Source organism: Notothenia rossii (genome assembly GCF_949606895.1).
Source record: "Notothenia rossii genome assembly, chromosome: 6".
NCBI lineage: Eukaryota > Metazoa > Chordata > Actinopteri > Perciformes > Nototheniidae > Notothenia > Notothenia rossii.
This window is the reverse complement of record NC_136909.1, coordinates 11989327-12010730: the sequence shown is the minus strand read 5'-3', so window position 1 is coordinate 12010730 and position 21404 is coordinate 11989327. Positions and strand designations below refer to the sequence as shown.

Sequence of the window (21404 nt, the reverse complement as noted above, 5' to 3'; positions counted from 1 at the left end):
GGGCGCTGTTGTATATTTATGTCGTTATGTGTGTCCTGTTTCCCCAGAAGAAGAATATCTAGGATGTGATCGGTTCAACATTTGCGTTGCCATGACATCACTAATCGTTTACAAATATGTCTGCTTTATAATCTGAAGTGAACCAAATGGCTAACGTGTTTGATTTATGCTTCTCCCGTTTATCTATTTCATGCCAGGTCACATATGTTATACTGTTCATTTCCTTGGCGCAACCTCAAAACATTGTTGGTAAGTTTAAATGCAAACAGCTTTACATTAAAACAGCTACTGTTACACTAGCATCAAAAAGCTAAGCTAGCTAGCAAAGAGCTAACAACAAAACAACCGTGGTAACGTTGAACGTGTTTCAGTTTAATAACTAATTCAATAATTGTTATGAAACTAATACGTAAAGCAGGTACGAGATATATCGGCGTTATGCAGGGGTGGAAATATACACTAAGATATATGTATTAAAGTAAAAGTAGAAATACCAATGTGTAGTGTTACAAGTCCTGTATTACAAAATGTTACTCAAGTGAAAGTAAAGTAATGGCATCTAAATATTCTTAAAGTACCAACAGTAAAAGTACTCATTATGCAAATTGGCACATATATATAATATATTTTGGTTATAATTATTGATGCATTTAACTGTTTATCAAGCTGATAAAGGTTGAGCTAATTGAAACAAGTTGTGAGTTAATCCGGTTCTATCTGAAGTATTTTTTCAAGGGCTGATCCTATTTTTTATTATTAATCTCTATCAGCAAAGTCACCAAAGATACTACATAAAGCTTGTGGAGTAAAATTACACTATTTACATCTGAAATGTAGACGAGTAGAAGTACAAAGTAGCATAAAATGGAAATACTTAAGTAAAGTACAAGAACGTCAACATTGTATTTAAGTACAGTACTTGAGTAAATGTGGAAGTAATGAAGTCTTCATTACTTAACGCCACTGCCGTTTGTTTAACAGATTTCAAGCCATCATATCTCACTGCAACTGGACCCACGGTCACTGCACTTCTGCTCGGAAACGCGTCTGACATCTCTCTGAATCTGAGGACAGTATCTCCATCTAATACGACTGGTCAGTGCGTTTTCTTGTATGGGACGTGTTTTCTAGCAAACATTTTTTGATTTGTATTTACTTGAGCGGTGTTTGAAAATACCCAGTTTCCATTAGATATAATTCTCCGGTTTAGTGGCACATAAAAGAGCTGTGATGTGTTTTCTGTTACAGGAAGCATTGGCCCTCCATCATGTGTAGCTGAAGTAACACAGTGGGTGCTCACAAGGGAGCAGATGGGGAAGGTAAGAAGAGTACAGTTGACTTAATAAAATCAAATTATGTTTTAGTTATATGCTGTTGGATAGGGTTTATTTAAATAAAAACATCCCACAATTAATTTAATAGAGCTTATTTTATTGTCTTACACCAGTTTATTTAATGTGTCTTATGTTTGTTTCAATTCGCTCCCCAGACTGCAGTTCGGGTTCAGCTAAAGCTGGATAAAAGTCTGCGTCTGTGTGGTGAGAATGAATCAGATACAGACTGCTGTCCAAAGCCTCTGTGTGTCCTGGAGACCCTTCAGGTGTCTGCCTGTGTGGGCGGCACTCCTCAGGCATCGCTGCTGATCCAGGCCAGGATATTCGCCCTGTTGCTTCCTGCTAATGCTGGATCTGGTAATTAAAACTGTGCCCATCATAATGAGCCTACACGATAAGGATGTCTCCATATTTATCCTGATATATAAATATAATTCACAGTTTCAGAGAGTCGTTTGGGTTTCAATTTAATATTCTCTCTCTGATCCTCTTTTATCCAATATTTTTTATTTATTTAATATATTTTACCGTTCCTGTCCACACCATGTACATGTTGTCCTATTTTGTAGTAGAGAATGTTGCCAGTGTGAATTCCACATTTCTAATAAATGTAAATCTCATCCATTTAGAAAATAAAACAGTCATTCCAAACCAAGTGTACCAGCCACTGGGCTCTTGCCCCTGTGACCTCACTTTTGGAGCATGTGATGTGCGCTGCTGCTGTGACACGGTATTTACATCTCTCACAACATTACTATCTTTTAACAAGAGAACAGTGCACTTTAGTAAAAAAATAATTTCCTTTGGTATTAATCATGAATGACTTACGTGTCTTCCATTCACACAGGACTGTTCCTCTGAAGATCTGAAGCTGTTTGTGTCCCACTGCCTCCCAGGGCCCTTTGGAGGACAGGTCTCTCCTGCTTCAGATTATCAGTGCTCTGTGCAATCCTCGAAAAACTCCCCAGATTGGTTTCCATTTTTATGTGTCAATTCTCCACCTGAAAACAACCCTTACCTCGGGCTCTTTTACCAGGGATACACAATGTGAGGAATCGTTCAATATATGTGTTGATTATATCAATGAGAGTATATGTTTTTGTGTCATATTTCAATTATTGTTCTTTTGCCCGTTAACCTTTCTAGCACACCTGAACCGGGCCCATCCTTCCAAAGCCCTGTTTCACCTGCTCCAGTGCCAGTTAATGTTTATATTCAAGGGAGTCCCATTTTCACATTAAATTACCAGTACTTCACTATTCCTCAGGTTAGTGGTGTGTATATTGTTCTTACATCATTTGTTTGTTTTTTCCTGAATTATTCTAATTCATTTTATATTTCTGTTTTACAGAAGGTGCTCGGGCAGTGTGTAAACAATGCGCCTGTAGCATTTCTGAAGAATTTTCAAGTGATTTGTGCAACTCTTCTACGTTCCTGTCCAACTGGTTCCCCCTTACGGACTCTACCAACAGATTTGAGGATTAAAGTAAAGAATGGGCAAGGAGGTGTGTTTTACCCGCTAAACTCACAAAAACTCACCTCTTCAATCTGGCTTTTCATGTGTGATTGTTTTTGTATTATTTGACTTTAACTTTAACTATATATTTATTTGTTGTTCCTTTCATCTCTTTTCTCTTCACTATTATCTGTAAAGCGTCTTTGAGCACCTGTAAAAGCGCTAACAAATTAAATCTATTATTATTAAACATAATGTAGCAATGTTTTTATACACTCTGAAGTTCTTTTTGAATAATTTCTTCCATGTTGTTTCTTCATGTGTTTCAGGTGATGTTTTAGTAAACGTAATTGACGAAGTTGCCTTTGATTTGAGTCAGTTTATTTCAAGCACTGATGCCCCTTCAGGTAATTAAATGAAAACATATTCTTACCAAAACAACAACAATGGACAATTAAGCGTAATGTTGAAACTTGATATTCCTCTGAAGCTGAGGGGCTGGTATGTGAGAACGTGACCTTGGCGCTGGATTACAAATTGTACTGGGAAGGAAATGACATCACAAGTATCACAGTGACTCAGACTGTTGGGACCATCACATTCAATAGTAGTGGTAAGTGTTAAGACTTGTCCATGATCAGCCTTAGTTGATAGATGTGTTTAATGTAATCTGGACTCATTTCTGCTTTTCTGTCCCCAAACAGTGGCGTTAACTACAAGGTATTCTGCCGTGTTTTTAAATGGAGAATTAATGGGTGAAACCAACTCGGGGAACCCAGGTGAGAATAAGATCATTTACTTAGTCCTGAGAATGGTTGTGGAAGTGAATCTACATGTTTCAGTGGGTAACCAACACTTCAAATGGCAGGTTATCAGGTGGGAAGGCCTGTTATCGCTGGAATTGTGGACACTTTGGACAACAATACAGGCTTAGTACAGAGGGTGTCAATCAGTCTTTGGAAACCAGGTAAAACCCATTCTTGTTGGTTACTGGATCACTGAATGTGTCATAATTGTGATGTATGTGTAATTCAATCAAAATAAGGTGGATAAAGGAAACCTCATGTTTGAATCTACCTTGCAGTGAGTGATGGACTCTGTGTCTCTGCTGAGATGAAACCAATTCTGTTTGGGGAGAATTCCACATCAGGATGTCTACTCCCTGTCAGCAGACACAATCTGAGTCAGTGTGATCTCCTGAGGTAAATCAGAATGAGTTCATGTTTAATCTATATCAATGTGTGTTTCTACTGAATTACATTTGAATGTATTTTTCCCATAGAGAGACTGTAACCTCTCTCCAGAATAATCTGATGACAGCCACACATGTTGCAAAGAGTGGGAACCCCGATCCTTTCACTACGACAGACTGGGTGAACATAAGCTGTGAGTAGATTGTGCAAAGAAACGATTCATGCAACCTTTTCGCTATACTTTTATTAAAGCAAAATTAACAGTTTGATTTACAGTATTTTTTTTTAACTAAATGTTTTATACATTCCAGTTTTGACACAAAACTCTAGCACAACTATGGAAGACAGCACAAATTCATGCTATGGGGTTCCATCCCACCAGCATATCCATGTTTGGAGTCTCATCACAAGCATGGTAGGAGGCGTACCTCAGAGGGATATCCATGCTCTGCAAGTCAGGTGTGTATCTGGTGTATATTCATTGAAACATAGACTTTCAATTTTAATCTCATTGCAAATTCTAAATCATTTTGAATCATATTATGTCATGTTATTTTGGTCATTTTAGCTACAGCGTGTCCCCCTGGACACTGGATTGTGGAGGTGGGGATGTCTCTCCATGTGTGGACCCCACGGAGACTCAGTTGTTCCCCATCACCTCCTCAGTCTCCTTTACTGACATTCTTGTCAACACAGGACCACCGAAAACCAGGCAAGACTGCCCTGATGTAATGAGGGTCGTAACTTGAGACAAATACTGCATACTGTGTATAAGCTGCCTCACTGATTCAAACCCAGACTGTAATGTTTTCAATTTTTTCCACAGGTTTCAGATAAACTTCACTGAGTATGACTGTAACCGGAATGATGTGTGTTGGCCTGAGCTCGCCTTTCCCATCACCAAGTATTACACAGGTGAGAATCTATTGAATTCTAGATCATCTATCCTGTGTTTTATTTTGTACCGTAGTTAATATTTCAGGAAATTAGAAGATTGATGCGAGAAACACTGCCTAAGTCCTGACCCTGACAGTGCCATTGCTGACTTACTTTCCCTTTATCGTCCCCAGGTGAGCCGTATTCCCAGTCTCTGGCAAAGGGCCTTATTTTGGTTTTCTTCTTTATCACTGCTTCGATACTCGGGACTCCATGGAGACAAATCAGACAAGCATGGAAATAGTGCCGCCCTCTATGACTCTTAAGAAATGCTGATGTAGAAGAAGAAAAAAGATCTTTGAACATTATACATAGTTTATAATGATAATGTTTTACTTGTTTTAGATATGTTTGTGGGAATGTAAATAATTGTTTTGGTGCACTCATTTGTAATAAAAATATTTTTGTACTGCTTGTTCCTTTTTAATATTATTTTGTTGACAGTATATTATTTAAAGTTTTGAAAAGAGGGCTACCCTTTTGTGCACTCCTCTATTACAATTACATTTGTACATTTCTCTTATCCAGTTCTGTCATTGTTTATTCAAGATTTATATGTTTTCTCAAGAAGTTATCATTCACAATCATTCATCATCATTCACATTTCTATGTCGGTAGTAGAAGATTGCGTTCAATGTTACGAAGTCAAAATCTTCCTTAAGTAAAAGTACAAAAGTATTGCCATCAAAATATACTTAAAGTACCACAGCTAAAAGTATTCATTCTGTAGATTTTCCCATTTCTGAATAATATATCATTTGTTTTGATTATAATTATTGATGCAAAAATGTGTAAAGGTGCAGCTAGTTTGAATGACTTTGAATACTGCAGGGTAGTTTGTGAATTTACTCCAGGTGGAACTAAAGTCTGATTTAAATATTGATAAAATGTCTGAATTGTAGTGTGGTTGAAGTACAAAGAAGCTAAACGTTGACCTACTCAAGTGGACTTAAGTACTTAAGATCACTAGTCAGTGTTTGCCTTCAGCAGTGCTGGCTCAAACGCTGAGTGCGCAGTGCGCAGACTCCAGGAGGCGGTGCTGATTGGTCAAAGGTACGTTCACTGCTGTGGAAGTTCATATTCAACAGTGTGGAGAGAAGTGACGTGGAGTACTATGAAGATAACAAGCGGACGTCTGCTGAAAACTTCAGAAACTATGAGAGGAGTCGTGACTAGATATGTGGATGAGCTAAGCCAGCGGTGGTAATACCGGGCGCCTCAGGATTCCTGTTTCCACTTCGGCGGGACAAGTTTTGTATCCGGGTATTAACACAGTAATAGCTGGCTAGCCCATTAGCTAACAGGAACAGCATCGGCTGTAGCAATAGCTCTCTAAAGTCAGCGTCATGCAATTCATATACTGTATCATCACCAGAATATGATCACCACGAAGAAGGACATCACTCATTGCCCTTGACGTGCTTGTATTGCCGGAAACTGCAGTTGTTAGCTTGTATTAGCTCCTCGGTTTAGCAGGTAAACAACCAAGCAGACTGTCAAAATGTGCTCCCTGCTCCGGGGGGAAGAGATGTGTCTGGCCCAGCTGTTCCTGCAGTCCGGGTCCGCATACGACTGCATCAGTGAACTTGGAGAACTGGGGCTAGTGGAGTTTAGAGACGTAAGTACCGAAAAGAACAGTTATAATCTGCTGAAACAAAGTCATGACTCACTTTAAAAGTTCTTCCTGACTTGACAACTTTCTTACCTGTTTGTTGGTCGAAGAGTCTATGGCGGGTTTTACCAAAGCAGACTTTGCAACTGAATGCATGCAAGTCATAGATAGCCTATAGATCATCAGAGGTGGAAGAGGTACTCAGATCTTGCACTTAACTACAAGTAGAAGTACCACAGTGTAAGAAATACTCAGTTAATTGACCAAGATTTATTTCTGTAATACTGGACGTGTAGTCCTGCTAAGTTCTGATGGTCTCTGATGTCTAACTATCAATCACAGAAAATCTATTAAATATATATTTAGCATATGTTCAAATGAAATATATAATGCACACAACTTTGCATGTGTTAATGTCAGTAGTGGAAGAAGAACTCAGATCTTGTACTTCAGTAAAAGTAGAAGTACCAGTGTAGTAATACTCTGTTACAAGTAAAAGTCCTGCATTCAAAATGTTACTCAGGTAGAAGTACAAAAGTGTTGGCATCCAAATATACTTAAAGTACCAAAAGTAAAAGTACTCATTATGCAGATTGGCCAATTCTTCTGAAAAATATATGTTTTGATAATAATTATTGATGAAATAATGTGTTTATCAAAGCTGGTAAAGGTGCAGCTGGTTTTAATGACTGTGTATATACTGCAGATTTGACTGAATTAACTCTAGGTGTAACTAAAGTCTGATTTAAGTGTTGATTATATTTCACAGCATGAATCCAAATCTGCAGAGTAACTAAATGTATCAAATACATGTAGTGGGGTAGAAGTACAAAGTAGAAACACATTGAAATACTTAAGTAAAGTAAACGTCCCTCCAAATTGTACTTAAGTACAGTACTTATTGTAGTTAGTTACTTTACATGGCCTGTTGTAAAGTAGATGTTGCCACTGAATGCATGCAAGTCATAGATACCATGTAGATCAGAGGTGTTTTAAAGTGCTGCTGTAAAAAGGCCCGTACAGGTGGTAACTGTATGTTCATTTTATGTTGGTTTGTACTGAAACAATGTGTTTGACTTTAATTGTATCAATGATGACTTTTGACTGTATATGTCTCCTACACCTTTTCAGCTCAATCCCAGTGTTACCACATTCCAGCGGAAACACGTCAATGAGATAAAGAAATGTGAAGAGATGGAGAGGATCCTTGGTAAGGATACATTGATCTTTACAGTTTTCACGTAAGGCAAAGTCTAATCATTAAGTTGTAGTTTTGGGCATGAAATCAAAGGATTTTGCCCCAGAAAGGTTTCCGATAAAGCTGTTATGGGATGGCAAAAGTGAAGCAGGAGTACAAGAAGCCACAGAAGACGGTTTCACTGAATTCAATTGAGAGCCAATGAGCCTCCAGTCATGAGAAATGTCAGCTGGTTGGAGATTAAGTTGAATGAAATGCTGTCCTTGATTAACGAATCCCTTTATAATTAGATTAGGAGAAGAGAGTACCACTCTGTTGGACTTGGCTTCAAATGCAGTGTTATCAAAAGGATGTTCATGGTGTTTGGAAGCGCTGAAACAAAACATAATGAAACAAATGTTGTGTGTCTTACAAAGTTGGCTATCTATTTTTTAACAGGGTACCTTCTGAGGGAAGTCAAGAAAGCCGACATTTCACTCCCAGAAAGAGACGTGAACCCAGTAGCTCCTTTACCCAAGCACATCATGTCTATAATGGTCAGTTTCATGTTTACCTATCAATTATGTGAGTCAATACCACTTTAACTAATTTAACATAGTTGAGTAATTTAATTATTCTTACTTTGTTCTGCTAAAGTCTGTGCACATTTCCAAAAATGAAGCATCATTATTATTGCCTGTAATGACCTTGTGTTCACTTGGTGTGTGTGTGTGTGTGTGTTCACAGGAGCAGCTGCAGAGATTGGAAGTGGAGTTGGGTGAAGTCACCAGGAATAAGGACAAGCTGCAGAGGAATCTTCTGGAGCTGACAGAGTACACACACATGCTGCGCATCACACGCACCTTTGTGCAGAGATCAGTGGAGGTTAGTGTGTCATTCTGTAACGTGCCTCATACATCTAAACTTGGGATTTAGACTTTTTTTTCTTAAACCCTTTTTTCTTTACCTTTAGCGAGACCCCCTACAAGCTCAATATGAGGAGTTTCCCTTCCTTGAGAAAGACACAATGCTGGAATACAGCAGCATGCAAAGACTTGGAGCCAAATTGGGGTGAGGAACGATCTCTGCAGCCCAAAAACCCCCGTTATAGGTGTTGGTGAAGAAGTTCACATGCTACCCTCATCCCTGTAAATCTGAGCTTTGGAGTTTAAATGTTTAGGCAAGCATTAATAATTTACCTGCAAAAGTCAAAACAATATTATCTTATTTCATATAAAATGTTTTCTCTTTGTTGATGCAACTGTGCCCAAGTTGATTTATTTTCTATTTGTCCAGTATATCAAATGTTTAAGATGTTTTGTTTATACTTTATGTTATTGTGTCATTGCATAATTCTTGATATTTTCAACAAAAGGTTGGTTTGTGAATGTTTTGCTCGTTCTCTCGCAGGTTCATTTCGGGGCTTATTCAGAGGACAAAGATCCAGGCGTTTGAGCGAATGCTTTGGAGAGTGTGTAAAGGCTACACCATCCTCAGCTACGCAGAGGTCGAGGAGTATCTGGAAGACCCTGACACAGTAGGTTCCTCAAAGCTAACATTGGCTTTGATTTGGGCTAAAGTTGAATTATCTTTATGTTTTCTCCCTATTGCAGTGTCAGGTGAACATATTAGTCCAGCAGATATGTGAAAGAATTGTGCTTTTGATGATAAAAGCATGAAATTTGGCACACTGTTAGAGCATGCCCTAAGGAAGATTTTTGGCTATAGTGGCATCGCAAATTTGTCCAATGGCGGCCATTTTGAAAATGGCCGCCATTGGACAGTTTAGGATCTAGACCACCTAGGATCTTGATTCTGGTGGCTAATCCTACATTTTCAAGGATGGGGAATGCATTGGTACTATTTACAACATGCTAGAATGTAGCTAACTATATGTATCTGGTATTCAGGGAACAAAATACACAGTAAACCATTAACATATTTATTAAGGTGAAGTCATACATGTTACATAATATATATGAAATATTACAGGTTTTCAACTAAATGCAGACTTAGTTCTGAAAACACAGTCCACCACAGTGGCAAAGGGCAGTGTACTGAATTGCTACCTTGACACATTCAGGAGGAGTTCACGACAGGCCTGGGTCGATTGGGCTGCTGTTATTGCCAGTAGGCTACTACCACATCCGTGTCAACTGTGCGTATTGACACCTTGCTATACCCTTCCTTCACAGCATCTCCTAGGTGCAGTAGGATGTGGGTATGAGCCTCCTCATGTGTGCATGTTGCAAGTACTGATTATTTGTTTGCCAGTGTTGAGGGCTGTCACACTGGTTGCCAGGAAGAAGAACAGTTCAGCCTTCTTGTCTTCAATGCGCAGAAGCTCTGGCCAGTTTCCAGGAATGACACTGGATGGCTCAACGCGTCTATGAACTCCCTTCCCTCTCTTGCTGCGTGTTTCAGACTTTCGGGGAAATATTCATCCCACACGACATCAATTCTGCTGACATGCTCCAGCTGAGACAGGATGTATGGTGAGAACGCTTTCTGCGCATAATAAAAAAACGTCTTAGCAGCACCAGGTCGTAGCATATTCACAAGAGTAGCCCCATCAAGGATGAGGCATTAACTGTGTGGTGGGATTCATTCTCTTGTAAAGAAATCAGGTCCTCCAAACAGCCCACCAAGTCTGACTTGGTACCAGTTCTGAGTTTGCCCATTTGTGACAATGATGATGGACATGCCTGGTTTTCAAGTTTATTATATTTCACGTAATTAATCCCAAAAAACTCCTCCAGACTTCCATCACGTATCTCAGATACAATGTACAGCCTAGAGAACAGAGAACAGTCATTCTTCAGAGATGAGAGCTGTTGTTGGGACCTGGATTTATCTTGGACTGGAGGCTGGCTGAATACAGGGAGGTTTTTCCTTTTAATGGGATCTTTGATGGGCTTTTTCTGTTCGACCAGGCGCTCACTGACATACAGTGGAGGAAATAAGTATTTGATCCCTTGCAGATGTTGTAAGTTTGCCCACTTACAAATAAATGAACAGTCTATAATTGTAACGGTAGGTTTAATTTATCAGTGAGAGTAAGAATATCAAAAAGAAAATCCAGAAATGTACATTATATAAAAGATACAATTTGATATGCATTAAACTGTGGGAAATAAGTATTTGATCCCTTTGCAAAACATGTGTTAGTACTTGGTGGAGAAACCCTTGTTGGACAGCACAGAGGTCAGACACTTCTTGTAGTTGGTCTCCAGGTTTGTGCACATCTCAGGAAGGATTTTGGTCCACTCCTCTCTGAAGATCCTCTCCAAATCCTTAAGGTGTTGAGGCTGATTCTTGGCATCTCAAAACTTCAGCTCCCTCCACAGATTTTCTATGGGATTAAGGTCTGGAGACTGGCTAGGCCAATTCATCACCTAAATGTGTTTCTTCTTTAGCAGCTCCTGTGTTGCCTTGGCCGTATGTTCAGGTGTATTGTCCTGCTGGAAGACCCATCCATGACCCTTTTCAGTGTCCTGGCTGAGGGAAGGAGGCTATTGGCCAAGATGTTAGAGTACATGGCCCCGTCCATCCTCTCCTCGATGCAGGGAAGTCGTCCTGTCCCCTTAGCAGAGAAACACCCCAAAATTATAATGTTTCCACCTCCATTTTGGTGTCATCTGACCACATCACCCTCTACCAAGCCTTCTCTTAATCATTCAGATATTCATGCCGGATGGTATCCATCCGGCCTATTGGGTGTGTCCCAGGGAAAGGACCCTTCAGGTCACCCTTGAAAAAGAGATCAATGATCTCAATGGGATTCACCTGCATAAATAAAGGTTTGAAATGAAATGAAATGAACCAAGGCACAATCTCGGTCAAGGCATTTATGTAGAGTAGGAAGTCGGCCTCTCTTATTGATCGCACATAGATCATCAACTCTATTTCCAGCTGCAGGATGATAGACCAGAAGTGGAACAGGGAACATGACACTGCTCTTGTCCACCCGCTACCCCTCCAGGAGGTCGCCAAGTACCTTGAGTGCTGCCATCTCAATGTGAAACCCAACAAACATCACAATAAAATGATCTTCACTGTGAGTTGCTGGCCAGCTCCACTGGGTTTGTTTTGCCACAGCGTATTGAGGTGGATCCAGAGTGATCTGACCAGGATTCAGAATCTCTAATGCCTGACCTACCTCATCGATGGAATGACGAATCATGGCCACATATTTGGCCTGGTCGTAGAAGAGGGGAAGTAGAGAAGTGAGCATCGATTCAGCACACAAAGAGAGCTGCCTTCCAAGCTGGTCACTGCTGGGGACAGATGATGTTTGCAGCCCCTGAACTCCCATCCCCAGGTGACTGAGGGTGGAAGAGGAAGGCCACAGGTGGATGGGAAGTTTACTGGACCACATTACCAGGCCTGTTGTGAACTCCTCCACTGTGGATGCAAAAAGGGTTGCAGTAGACAATGCAAATGTGTCAAGGCAGCAATTCAGTGCAGTGCCCTTTGCCACTGTGGTGGACTGTTTTCAGAACTAAGTCTGCATTTAGTTGAAAACCTGTAATATTTCATATATATTATGTAACATGTATGACTTCACCATAATAAATATGTTAATGGTTTACTGTGTATTTTGTTCCCTGAATGCCAGATACATATAGTTAGCTACATTCTAGCATGTTGTAAATAGTACCAATGCATTCCCCATCCTTGAAAATGTAGGATTAGCCACCAGAATCAAGATCCTAGGTGGTCTAGATCCTAAACTACTGGTAAAATAACAACCAATGGTGGCCATTTTGAAAATGGCCGCCATTGGCGCCATTGGACAAATTTGCGATGGCCCTATAGCCAAAAATCTTCCTTAGGGCATGCTCTAACAGTGTGCCAAATGTCATGCTTTTATCATCAAAAGCACAATTCTTCCAGATGTTTCACATATCTGCTGGACTATATCAGCAAGAGAGGCTGAAGAAATATGTGCATGACATGCATGTTCTCTGTTCCTCAGAGGCAGGGAGCTTCATTTGAATCAAGATAACAAACGTATTTAATTTACACACATTGGGCCTCATCTAAGAAACAGATGGGATCTTAACTTCTATGTCTGCAAACGAAAAGGACTTGTAGCGGCCAAAATCATATAGAACTAAAACAGATAATTAACTTAAAATAATACAGCCGCTGAGGCACTAGTTAGCGGATCTTACGCAGGGCAATGATCCAGGTCCAGGGAAGATTCTCCGCTGCATTTTATTCCTATAACAAAATACAATGAACAGGTTTCCTACATCTCTTTCCTTAAGCCTTTCCTATGGCTTTCCCTTGTGTGGCTTGAAATCCCCTGATAAAAAACCGTTTGCCTACTAGTGCTCTGGCTCCCACCACCCACCTGTCTCCAATATATACAATTACACCAGGTGCTCTAATCACCCAGTGCCCAAAACATGCCTTCAAAATAAAAGCATAGAAACTACTTTAACTTATGACACTAACTAAGAATACATATAAATAAATGATAATAATAATAAACACTATGAACAGCAAGAAAATAAATGTTACACTATTAAATTATATATATATATATATATATATATATATATATATATATATATATATATATATATAGCTCCAACAGGACTTTTGGGGGACATCAATTCTCTTCTTCAATATCTTTTTGTAGTCTAGAGCAACATTATTGTGCATTTAAAACAATTCTTAAGCTGATACACATACATCTTTTGTGCCATGTTCAAGGCCATGACATTGCAAAGGAACCATCATTTACTTTTGTACAATATTATTACATTAAAAAATATTCCAATGCAGTTTGTATTGTTAACATTTCAATAATTTTGATACGACAGCAATTTAGCATGATAAACAAAATATTTTAGAGGGATTCCAGATGTAAAAATTAAAATCCTGCCATTCTGGACAAAAGCAATTTGTTAAAATCTGTAATAGGACACAATTGAAGATAACGTTGCATACATCTCCTGTTCAGAGTGAGTGCTGTGATCTTCTCTGTTCACAAAGAGTGACAGCTTAATCCACTTATCCATTTCCTCTGCTTGACTAGAAGGCAGTCATGCAGGGCTGCAACTGATCACTGTTGGAATGTCAAGACATTTACAAGCAATGTAAGCATGAGAGTTACTGGTGAACAAAGAGGATTTCTGACCTTAAGATTTTTAAAAAATGCCAGTTGTTTTCCAAAAAATCAAGTAGTGCGGTGCTTTTCTGCTGCATTTTCAAAAAGTCAATGATTCTTCAATACAAATGACTCCTAATTCCTATGTTTTGGAAATGAACAGCTTGATGTTACAAACAAACATTAATACATCATTTAGGTCATTTTGTGAAATCACTTACTCTGGGTCTATTTATTTTATTGTATTATTGAAGCGACGGGGCCTTTTCATTGATTTATAACACTTCCTTTCATGCTCTATCTGCAGGGGGAGCCTTCCAAACGTGTGGTGTTCCTCATCTCTTACTGGGGAGACCAGATCGGACAGAAAGTGAAGAAGATCTGTGATTGGTAATTATTCCACAATACTTAGTTTTGTTGTTGCTCTTCTTTGACAGAAAATGACTGCTATCTGTTTTTAGTTGTAGTGATGAGTTGTTAAGAACTTACTTTTCTCCCTCCACAGCTACCACTGTCACTTGTATCCGTATCCCAGTAGCAATGAGGAGAGGAATGATGTTGTGGAAGGACTAGGAACTCGCATTCAGGACCTGCACACAGTATGTCTATTGTCTATTATCTAATTATGCAGACGTTTAAACAGTGACAGGAAAAACTGGCACTTTGTCAGTCATTCACAAAAGGCTTGACATCTGACTGTTCAAATATACGCTTGATCATTTTCAACAATGAGCTCTCAAGAGGTGCTTTCCCACCAAGTACTTTTCCGTACTTAGTTCATGAGAACTTAGTCCTTCTCCCCACGTCTCCTGCTCAGAGATCAGCTGCTGGGCTCTCAGAAGAGGGGGAGGAAAAGACAGGCTCCGTTAATTATTCTTATATTATTATATAGAGTCGTTATCAATTTGTTTTAAAGCTCAATAAATAACAAAGAAGACCTCTGACCGGCACTTTTCTAAACAACTTCACGGCGTATACTGCCACCCGAAGTCCCCGGCCGGATGTCCCCGGAGTTGGGGACTGGCTTCAGTAGAAGCTGCTGGGACTCCCAGCAGCTTCTACTGAGTAAATCGCCAGAACGCCGACACCTCCTCATCACTCCACCGCTCCAACGTTTTATTTTGTGTTGCCATAAGTTAGTCTCTCTCCGTTGCTGTGCTAATGCTGATGCTAATAATGCTAATGTAAGCAAATAAAATGGCGGCTTCACAAAGCTTTTTGGGAGTTTTACAGGCCGTGGTTTGCAATCCGCCCAGCCAATCAGAAATGGGAACCTTTTTCTCCCATGAAAGTTCCTGCTCTCTAGCAGGGACTGACAAGGGGGTGGAAAGGTTGTCATGAACTAAGTTCTAGTTCTGGATTGTTTTGGTGTGAACACACATTTTTCGGAACTATATCGGAACTATACTGGAAAAAGTACTCCGGTGTGAAAGCGCCTAATGAGTTATTTTTCCCAGTTTCAAGAAACATCCAACACGAGCTTACACATTGCCGTGTTTTTACTGAGTCTTGAAATGGCTGATTTATTTTAATATGAACCCAATACAATTATTTGAGCCAGACTTGGCAGCTATGGGTTCTGTTGAGTGAATAATGTGGTAGCTTTAACCCACTGTGATGAAAAAATAGAATTGCACTCACCCCCTTAGCACATGATCAACATGAGACCTCGGCTGGAAAGGTTTTTTCTTTCATGCATGTTTTTTTTCATCCACTCCCCTTTCTTTCTCTGCTCTTTATCTTAATAATTCACACATTAAAAACACTCACAAAAGCTTTGTGTTTAAAATATAAGTGCATATTTTTCTTTGTTCATGTACGTTTAAAAAAGGGTCACGGTTTGTAAATGTTGAAAGTCTTGAATATCTTTTAGATTCTGAACACCACTAAGCATCCTGTTTACCTCTCACCGTGTGCAGGTACTCCACAGGACGGAGGACTACCTGAAGCAGGTTTTGATGAAGGCTTCAGAATCCGTCTACACCTGGGTCATCCAGGTCAAGAAGATGAAGGCCATTTACTATATTCTGAACCTGTGTAGTTTGGACGTTACTAACAAGTGTCTGATCGCTGAGGTGTGGTGTCCTGTTGATGACATTCCCACACTGCAGAGGTCCCTGGAAGAAGGATCGGTGAGGAAACCCCAAACAGCACTGCTCTATTTCTGACTTTGGCTCCACCACAGGCTTTCTGTTTATTTAACCAGGACATTTGCTCCATGAAATGTTGTATTGTTATCATTAGATTACTGAACGAGACATTGCTTTTATTTATCCTTGTTTAGTTAAAAGACAGGATTTTAGGAGGGCACTGAAAGGCCACTATTCATTCAGTTTGCAGGCTGCAGAGGATAGAGTGTGTACTTGGGTTGGAGATAAATAAAGCTGAGGGTTTCCTTTTTATCTGCATGTATTGTTTTTCTTCTGCCAAATGCTTCAAGACATGGTATATTACCTTAATGGCAAAATGCTAACATTATGGTATTTCAGAGAAAAAGCGGATCGACGGTTCCTTCCTTTGTCAATCGCATCCCCACCAACGACGCTCCCCCCACACTGATAAGGACCAACAAATTTACCTCTGGCTTCCAGAATATTGTGGACGCCTATGGAGTGGGCAATTACAGAGAAGTTAACCCCGGTGAGTGGGGTCCTTTGTTTCTCTTATGTGACGGCAACATGATTGTTATTGTAGACATCAGAAAAATTAAGTTATTTTTCTTTCTCTCCTACTTGTAAATTGTAGCTCCTTTCACAATCATCACTTTCCCATTCCTGTTTGCGGTGATGTTTGGGGATCTGGGCCATGGAGCGATCATGGCTCTGTTTGCTCTCTGGATGGTGCTGTACGAGAACAACCGCAAGCTTAAAAACACCAGAAATGAGGTGAGCGAGTACTCCAAAGCTATTTTTGACCTGATACTCATTTGTGTGACATTCAGCATGTTCCAAGTGTAACTGATCTGTGTGCAGATCTGGAACACATTCTTTGAGGGGCGTTATATCATCCTGATGATGGGCCTGTTCTCCATCTACACTGGCCTGATTTACAACGACTGCTTCTCCAAGTCCCTTAACATCTTTGGTTCTGGATGGAGTGTGAAGGCCATGTTCACAGAGGGGGTGTGGAAGTGAGTTTGTTTGTAGCCTTTATTTATCCAGGTAAAGAATCCCATTGAGATCAACAATCTCTTTTACAAGGGAGACCTGCCGCCTAGAACATTCTTCATTGTAACAGTAAAAGCAGCTAAGCAGGCAAAGAAAGTATTTACTGTGAAGAAGTGTTATAAAGAACCTACTATAGTTGTTTTAAGAAATAAAACCGAGAAGTCTTATGGATTACTTTCACATTGACCTTCATTTGATACAAGGCTGTTTTGTGTGTGTTCCCACAGGACTGCTGATATCCGTGGGAATCGTTTTCTCACTCTAGATCCAAACGTTACGGGAGTTTTCACTGGACCGTACCCTCTGGGAATTGACCCGGTGAGTATTGAAGGACTAGTCATCATGAATGACAGGATTTATCCTATAAAACCTCATTTACAAGATGGGCATGATTGCTTCTCATCATTGGGATGTTGTTATAGAGAACATTTCCGACTTAGAATCACAATAAACACATCTCCAGGATATGTGCACTTAAAGTTTCACATGCACTCATACACAAGCACGTTATTCTGTCTCTACAGCTACACCCTTTTCTACTGACAATAATTCCCTAAGATCAGGATTTGAGCAAATACTAATTATTTATTAATTAACAATCAGTAAGAACAATAATGACAAAGGAACAACCATTAATGTGGAATTGCCATATCTGGTGCTGATACAGTAAATAAGATCAGTATTAGTAAACACTTAGTTATTGGCTTGATTATTGGTAATATATATATATATATATATATACTTCTGTGGAAAGAATGAATTGTGTTGAATCCCTGGACTCAAAATCACATTTTATAGAATATAAAAATACAATCTGTCATCTTTCTGTGCACAGATCTGGAACTTGGCAACCAACCGGCTTACATTTCTGAACTCGTATAAGATGAAGATGTCAGTAATATTGGGCATCATACACATGAGCTTTGGGGTCATCCTCAGCACTTATAATCACTTGTAAGTAACTTTTTATTTTTACATTGAATGCACTTATGTTTGTTTGATTATAGTGTTTTGAACAGCCTGTCTTATTTTTGTCATCAAAAACAGGCACTTTAAGAAGAAGTACAACCTCTACTTGGTATTTCTCCCTGAGCTCCTCTTCCTGCTGTGTCTGTTTGGCTACCTGGCGTTCATGATAATCTACAAGTGGCTGGTGTTCACTGCTAAGGACTCCCGACTCGCTCCAAGCATCCTCATCCACTTCATAAACATGTTCCTCATGCAGGGGGACGGAATGCAGCCCCTCTACCCAGGACAGGTGAGAAACTATATATATAGCACCATTTCTGCAACAGTGTAAATCATGTCCTTGCTCTGAGTAAAGTGATAAAGTCTACTGTTGTTTAAAACACACATTAAACGAGAGCTTGCTCTGTATTTATTTAGAATGAACAATATGTAGTTATCTAACAAATGTATTGTAATTAAAGCTATGGTTTTTTCACGATGTTATTTGAATATGCTTTCAGTAAAAACTATACAAAGTAAATTAATGAATCTGAATGTGTTTTAAAATAATATAAAAAAATATGGAGATGTCACGAGACGGATCATAACAATATGTTGTTTACTTCTTCTAGACCGGCCTGCAGATGTTTCTGGTGGTCATTGCTGTTCTCTCCGTGCCTGTCTTACTCCTGGGGAAACCTGTCTATCTTTACTGGCTTCACAACGGCAGCAACCGCATAGGGATGTACAGGGTGAGAGTTCGAAGTGCATGTCTGTGTGTGATCGTTTGCATACTGTGTGAAATACTATTCCAAATATTTGATCTCTGAATGTGAAATCTAAAGGTTTGAGTAACTTCTCTGCGTGTTCTCAGGGATATGAGCGTGTACGGCGTAACAGTGAAGAGGAGCTCTACCTGATGAGGGCTCATGACATGGAGGAGGGCAGCGGCCACAGTGATCTATCCACCAGTGGAAAGCGCCCGACAGAGGAGGTCAGCTTAATCACACAACTAGATAGTTACCTGTTCATCTTAAACGTGCTAATGAGCAACCATTGGTTTTTGTCCCTAGTTCCTTCATTGACTTTGTTTTGTTTTTATCTTAGTTTGACTTTGGAGATGAGTTCCTTCATCAGGCCATTCACACTATAGAGTATTGCCTGGGTTGCGTCTCCAACACAGCCTCCTACCTCAGGCTCTGGGCTCTGAGCCTGGCACATGCCCGTGAGTATGATAGTTTACAGTACACTCAGTTAGTCGATCCCTTTTTCAAACCTGTGTAAACACACACCCAACACAAGGAGTGTACACAATTAAATATAACCCAAGAGTATCATTATTTGTCTAGGTTTTGCGAGATGATAACCACATTGTGTTTGTTCCCTTTTTAACTGAGGAATATGACCCCATTCTGTACATATGACTACCAATTATAATTAACCTGTGATCAAAGTGAACAAATCTGATTAAATGATCTGCAGAACTTGAAAATGACGTTTTTGGCATCATTATGGACATAAGTAGAAGTCTAAATCGGAGTAAACAAATGCAGAACCACACAGACCTGAGATCAGCCTGAATGTGCTTTGTATCACTTTGCTGTAACTTTGATTGTGCACGTTCTCTTTTCTTTGCTTTCACAGAGCTATCAGAGGTGCTGTGGGCCATGGTAATGCGAGTTGGACTACGAATGGACACAACTCTCGGGGTTTTATTCCTAGTGCCTGTGTTTTGCCTGTTTGCCGTTCTTACTGTGTCCATCCTCCTGGTAATGGAGGGTCTGTCTGCATTCCTTCATGCTCTCCGGTTGCACTGGTAAGATAACAATAACCACTTATGTCAATAAAAGGGCCTTGAATTATCTCTGTGTTTTTATATTCACAGTGGGTGCTTGTTTCTTCCTCAGGGTGGAGTTCCAAAATAAATTCTACAGCGGGACTGGAGTCAAGCTTTGCCCCTTTGCCTTCTCTCTCCTGCCATCCAGCTTTGAACATGACGGCTTACTGTGAAAGGAATCTGATAATGGTTAGGTGGTTAAAGGAGCCAAAAACAGCTGCTTTTAAAGATATGTTCTAAAGAAGTCATGAGGATTTTGAATGTTCTTGTCATCTTTGAAACAATAATTGCAAGTGTACTGTATGTAAGACAGGGTGTTTTGTACCACCAGCATCAGTTTGCTTCACTTGAGGTTGAAATGTGAGGCTTAGATTTAAACGTAACTTGTATACGTAAAACCATTTTTCTACTGAGGCATCCTGGTTACAGTTGATGACACTTGCACATTGAAAAATATGTGAAAAAAGATTGAGTGATTTTAGTATGAGATAACTTAACAGGAATGAACACATGGGGTTTGCTATATAAACAGGATAAACGTAAAAAAATAACATAAACTTGACCTTTTTAAGAAAATAACATTATCCTCCATTTCTCCTCTGTTCCTAGGTTAATCAATTTTGGAATATTGTTTATATGAATACTTTTCAGTTTTGGCAGTTTTTGTTGCACTGATTGCCTTACAGAATTACAACCAAGCCACAGCATACTGTATCATTCTTCAGTTTCTCTTGTGTTCTTACTTTATGTTACCAAAACGCTGCAAAGGATCTGATTGAGAAGTCCCCGAGAAGGTGTGTGATGCTAAGATGTATATACTTTATAGAAATATTTTTTAATTTATTATTTTTTTAAATGATGTGTTTAAAAACATTAAATTCATGTTAATGGGGATTTGAGTCGGCCACAAACTGTACAGATTAACATTAGGAGCAGTTTTTGACCCAGCTCTTACTTTGAAAGACCCTATTGCCATCCAAATCAATTGCCCGGCTGTATTAAATCTTTCTTGAATAACGTTGATTTATGTGCTAATATTAGGCACGAGAAGTTTTTTGCTAATTTGCAAAAGTTGTTAGAATGGTTTGGGATAGATTTATTTTTGCTAAATTAATATTGAGATTAATGAAAATTCACTAGCAAAACACTTACTGTACATACAACATATTTCTGAAAGTCATAACCATGTGTGTGAACTTTCAACAGTGGATCAATATAGTTTATAATCTTGGCACAAGTGGCGGTTGCTTTTTTATTGTGGCAAGTGATGTTTGTTTACCATCTGTTTGCCTGTAGGATTGTTTTAGGGGTTGGTTGAAGGGGTACAGTAACATGTCTTCTGATTCAGGCCTAATCTTGCCATTTTGTTTTATATTCAGAATCAAAATGCATTGACAAACACTCCATGTTCATGTTCTTTGAGAAAATCATCCTCATGTCAATAATAAATTGTGTTTTTTAAAGTTGTTCTTTCCATCAAAGACCATAACTGATTTGTATTGGCATCTACCCTTCCAAGTGTTTTATTTAGTGTATACTTCAGATCCTGATTAATAACAAAAGTGTGTAACTGTCATTTAGCTATTAGCTTACATCTGGGTCACACAATGTCTCTTATTGATC

At 39.3% G+C, this 21404-nt stretch overlaps 2 protein-coding genes across 2 annotated transcripts; both read left to right on the top strand.

The window, feature by feature from the left end:
* Positions 1-63: 63 nt before the first annotated feature.
* On the top strand, positions 64-5333 carry tctn2 (tectonic family member 2). The gene is made up of 18 exons (XM_079690699.1): positions 64-249; positions 982-1095; positions 1249-1319; positions 1490-1691; positions 1964-2064; positions 2182-2381; positions 2481-2601; positions 2686-2839; positions 3120-3197; positions 3281-3403; positions 3495-3569; positions 3659-3757; positions 3875-3992; positions 4073-4176; positions 4295-4442; positions 4552-4695; positions 4810-4898; positions 5054-5333. Exons 1-18 carry the CDS (start codon positions 147-149, stop codon positions 5161-5163), a joined length of 2154 nt encoding a protein of 717 aa, XP_079546825.1. The 5' UTR covers positions 64-146; the 3' UTR covers positions 5164-5333.
* A 656-nt stretch (positions 5334-5989) lies between these two features.
* On the top strand, positions 5990-21244 carry atp6v0a2b (ATPase H+ transporting V0 subunit a2b). Its single transcript, XM_079689104.1, has 20 exons — positions 5990-6537; positions 7663-7741; positions 8168-8265; positions 8456-8593; positions 8682-8779; positions 9119-9245; positions 14137-14219; positions 14335-14428; positions 15749-15961; positions 16319-16469; positions 16575-16714; positions 16802-16959; positions 17224-17314; positions 17832-17950; positions 18044-18254; positions 18577-18696; positions 18819-18938; positions 19052-19169; positions 19589-19760; positions 19852-21244. The coding sequence occupies exons 1-20, from the start codon at positions 6421-6423 to the stop codon at positions 19952-19954; spliced, it is 2550 nt and encodes an 849-aa protein (XP_079545230.1). The 5' UTR covers positions 5990-6420; the 3' UTR covers positions 19955-21244.
* Positions 21245-21404: the final 160 nt, after the last annotated feature.

Bases quoted from the DNA above. Each gene is read 5' to 3' on its own strand.
- atp6v0a2b (XM_079689104.1), top strand. From the start codon at position 6,421: ATGTGCTCCCTGCTCCGGGGGGAAGAGATGTGTCTGGCCCAGCTGTTC. The intron at 6,538-7,662 runs GTAAGTACCGAA...ACACCTTTTCAG, and splicing joins GGCTAGTGGAGTTTAGAGAC to CTCAATCCCAGTGTTACCAC. The intron at 8,780-9,118 runs GTGAGGAACGAT...GTTCTCTCGCAG, and splicing joins AGACTTGGAGCCAAATTGGG to GTTCATTTCGGGGCTTATTC.
- tctn2 (XM_079690699.1), top strand. From the start codon at position 147: ATGGCTAACGTGTTTGATTTATGCTTCTCCCGTTTATCTATTTCATGC. The intron at 1,692-1,963 runs GTAATTAAAACT...TCATCCATTTAG, and splicing joins TCCTGCTAATGCTGGATCTG to AAAATAAAACAGTCATTCCA. The intron at 2,065-2,181 runs GTATTTACATCT...CCATTCACACAG, and splicing joins TGCGCTGCTGCTGTGACACG to GACTGTTCCTCTGAAGATCT.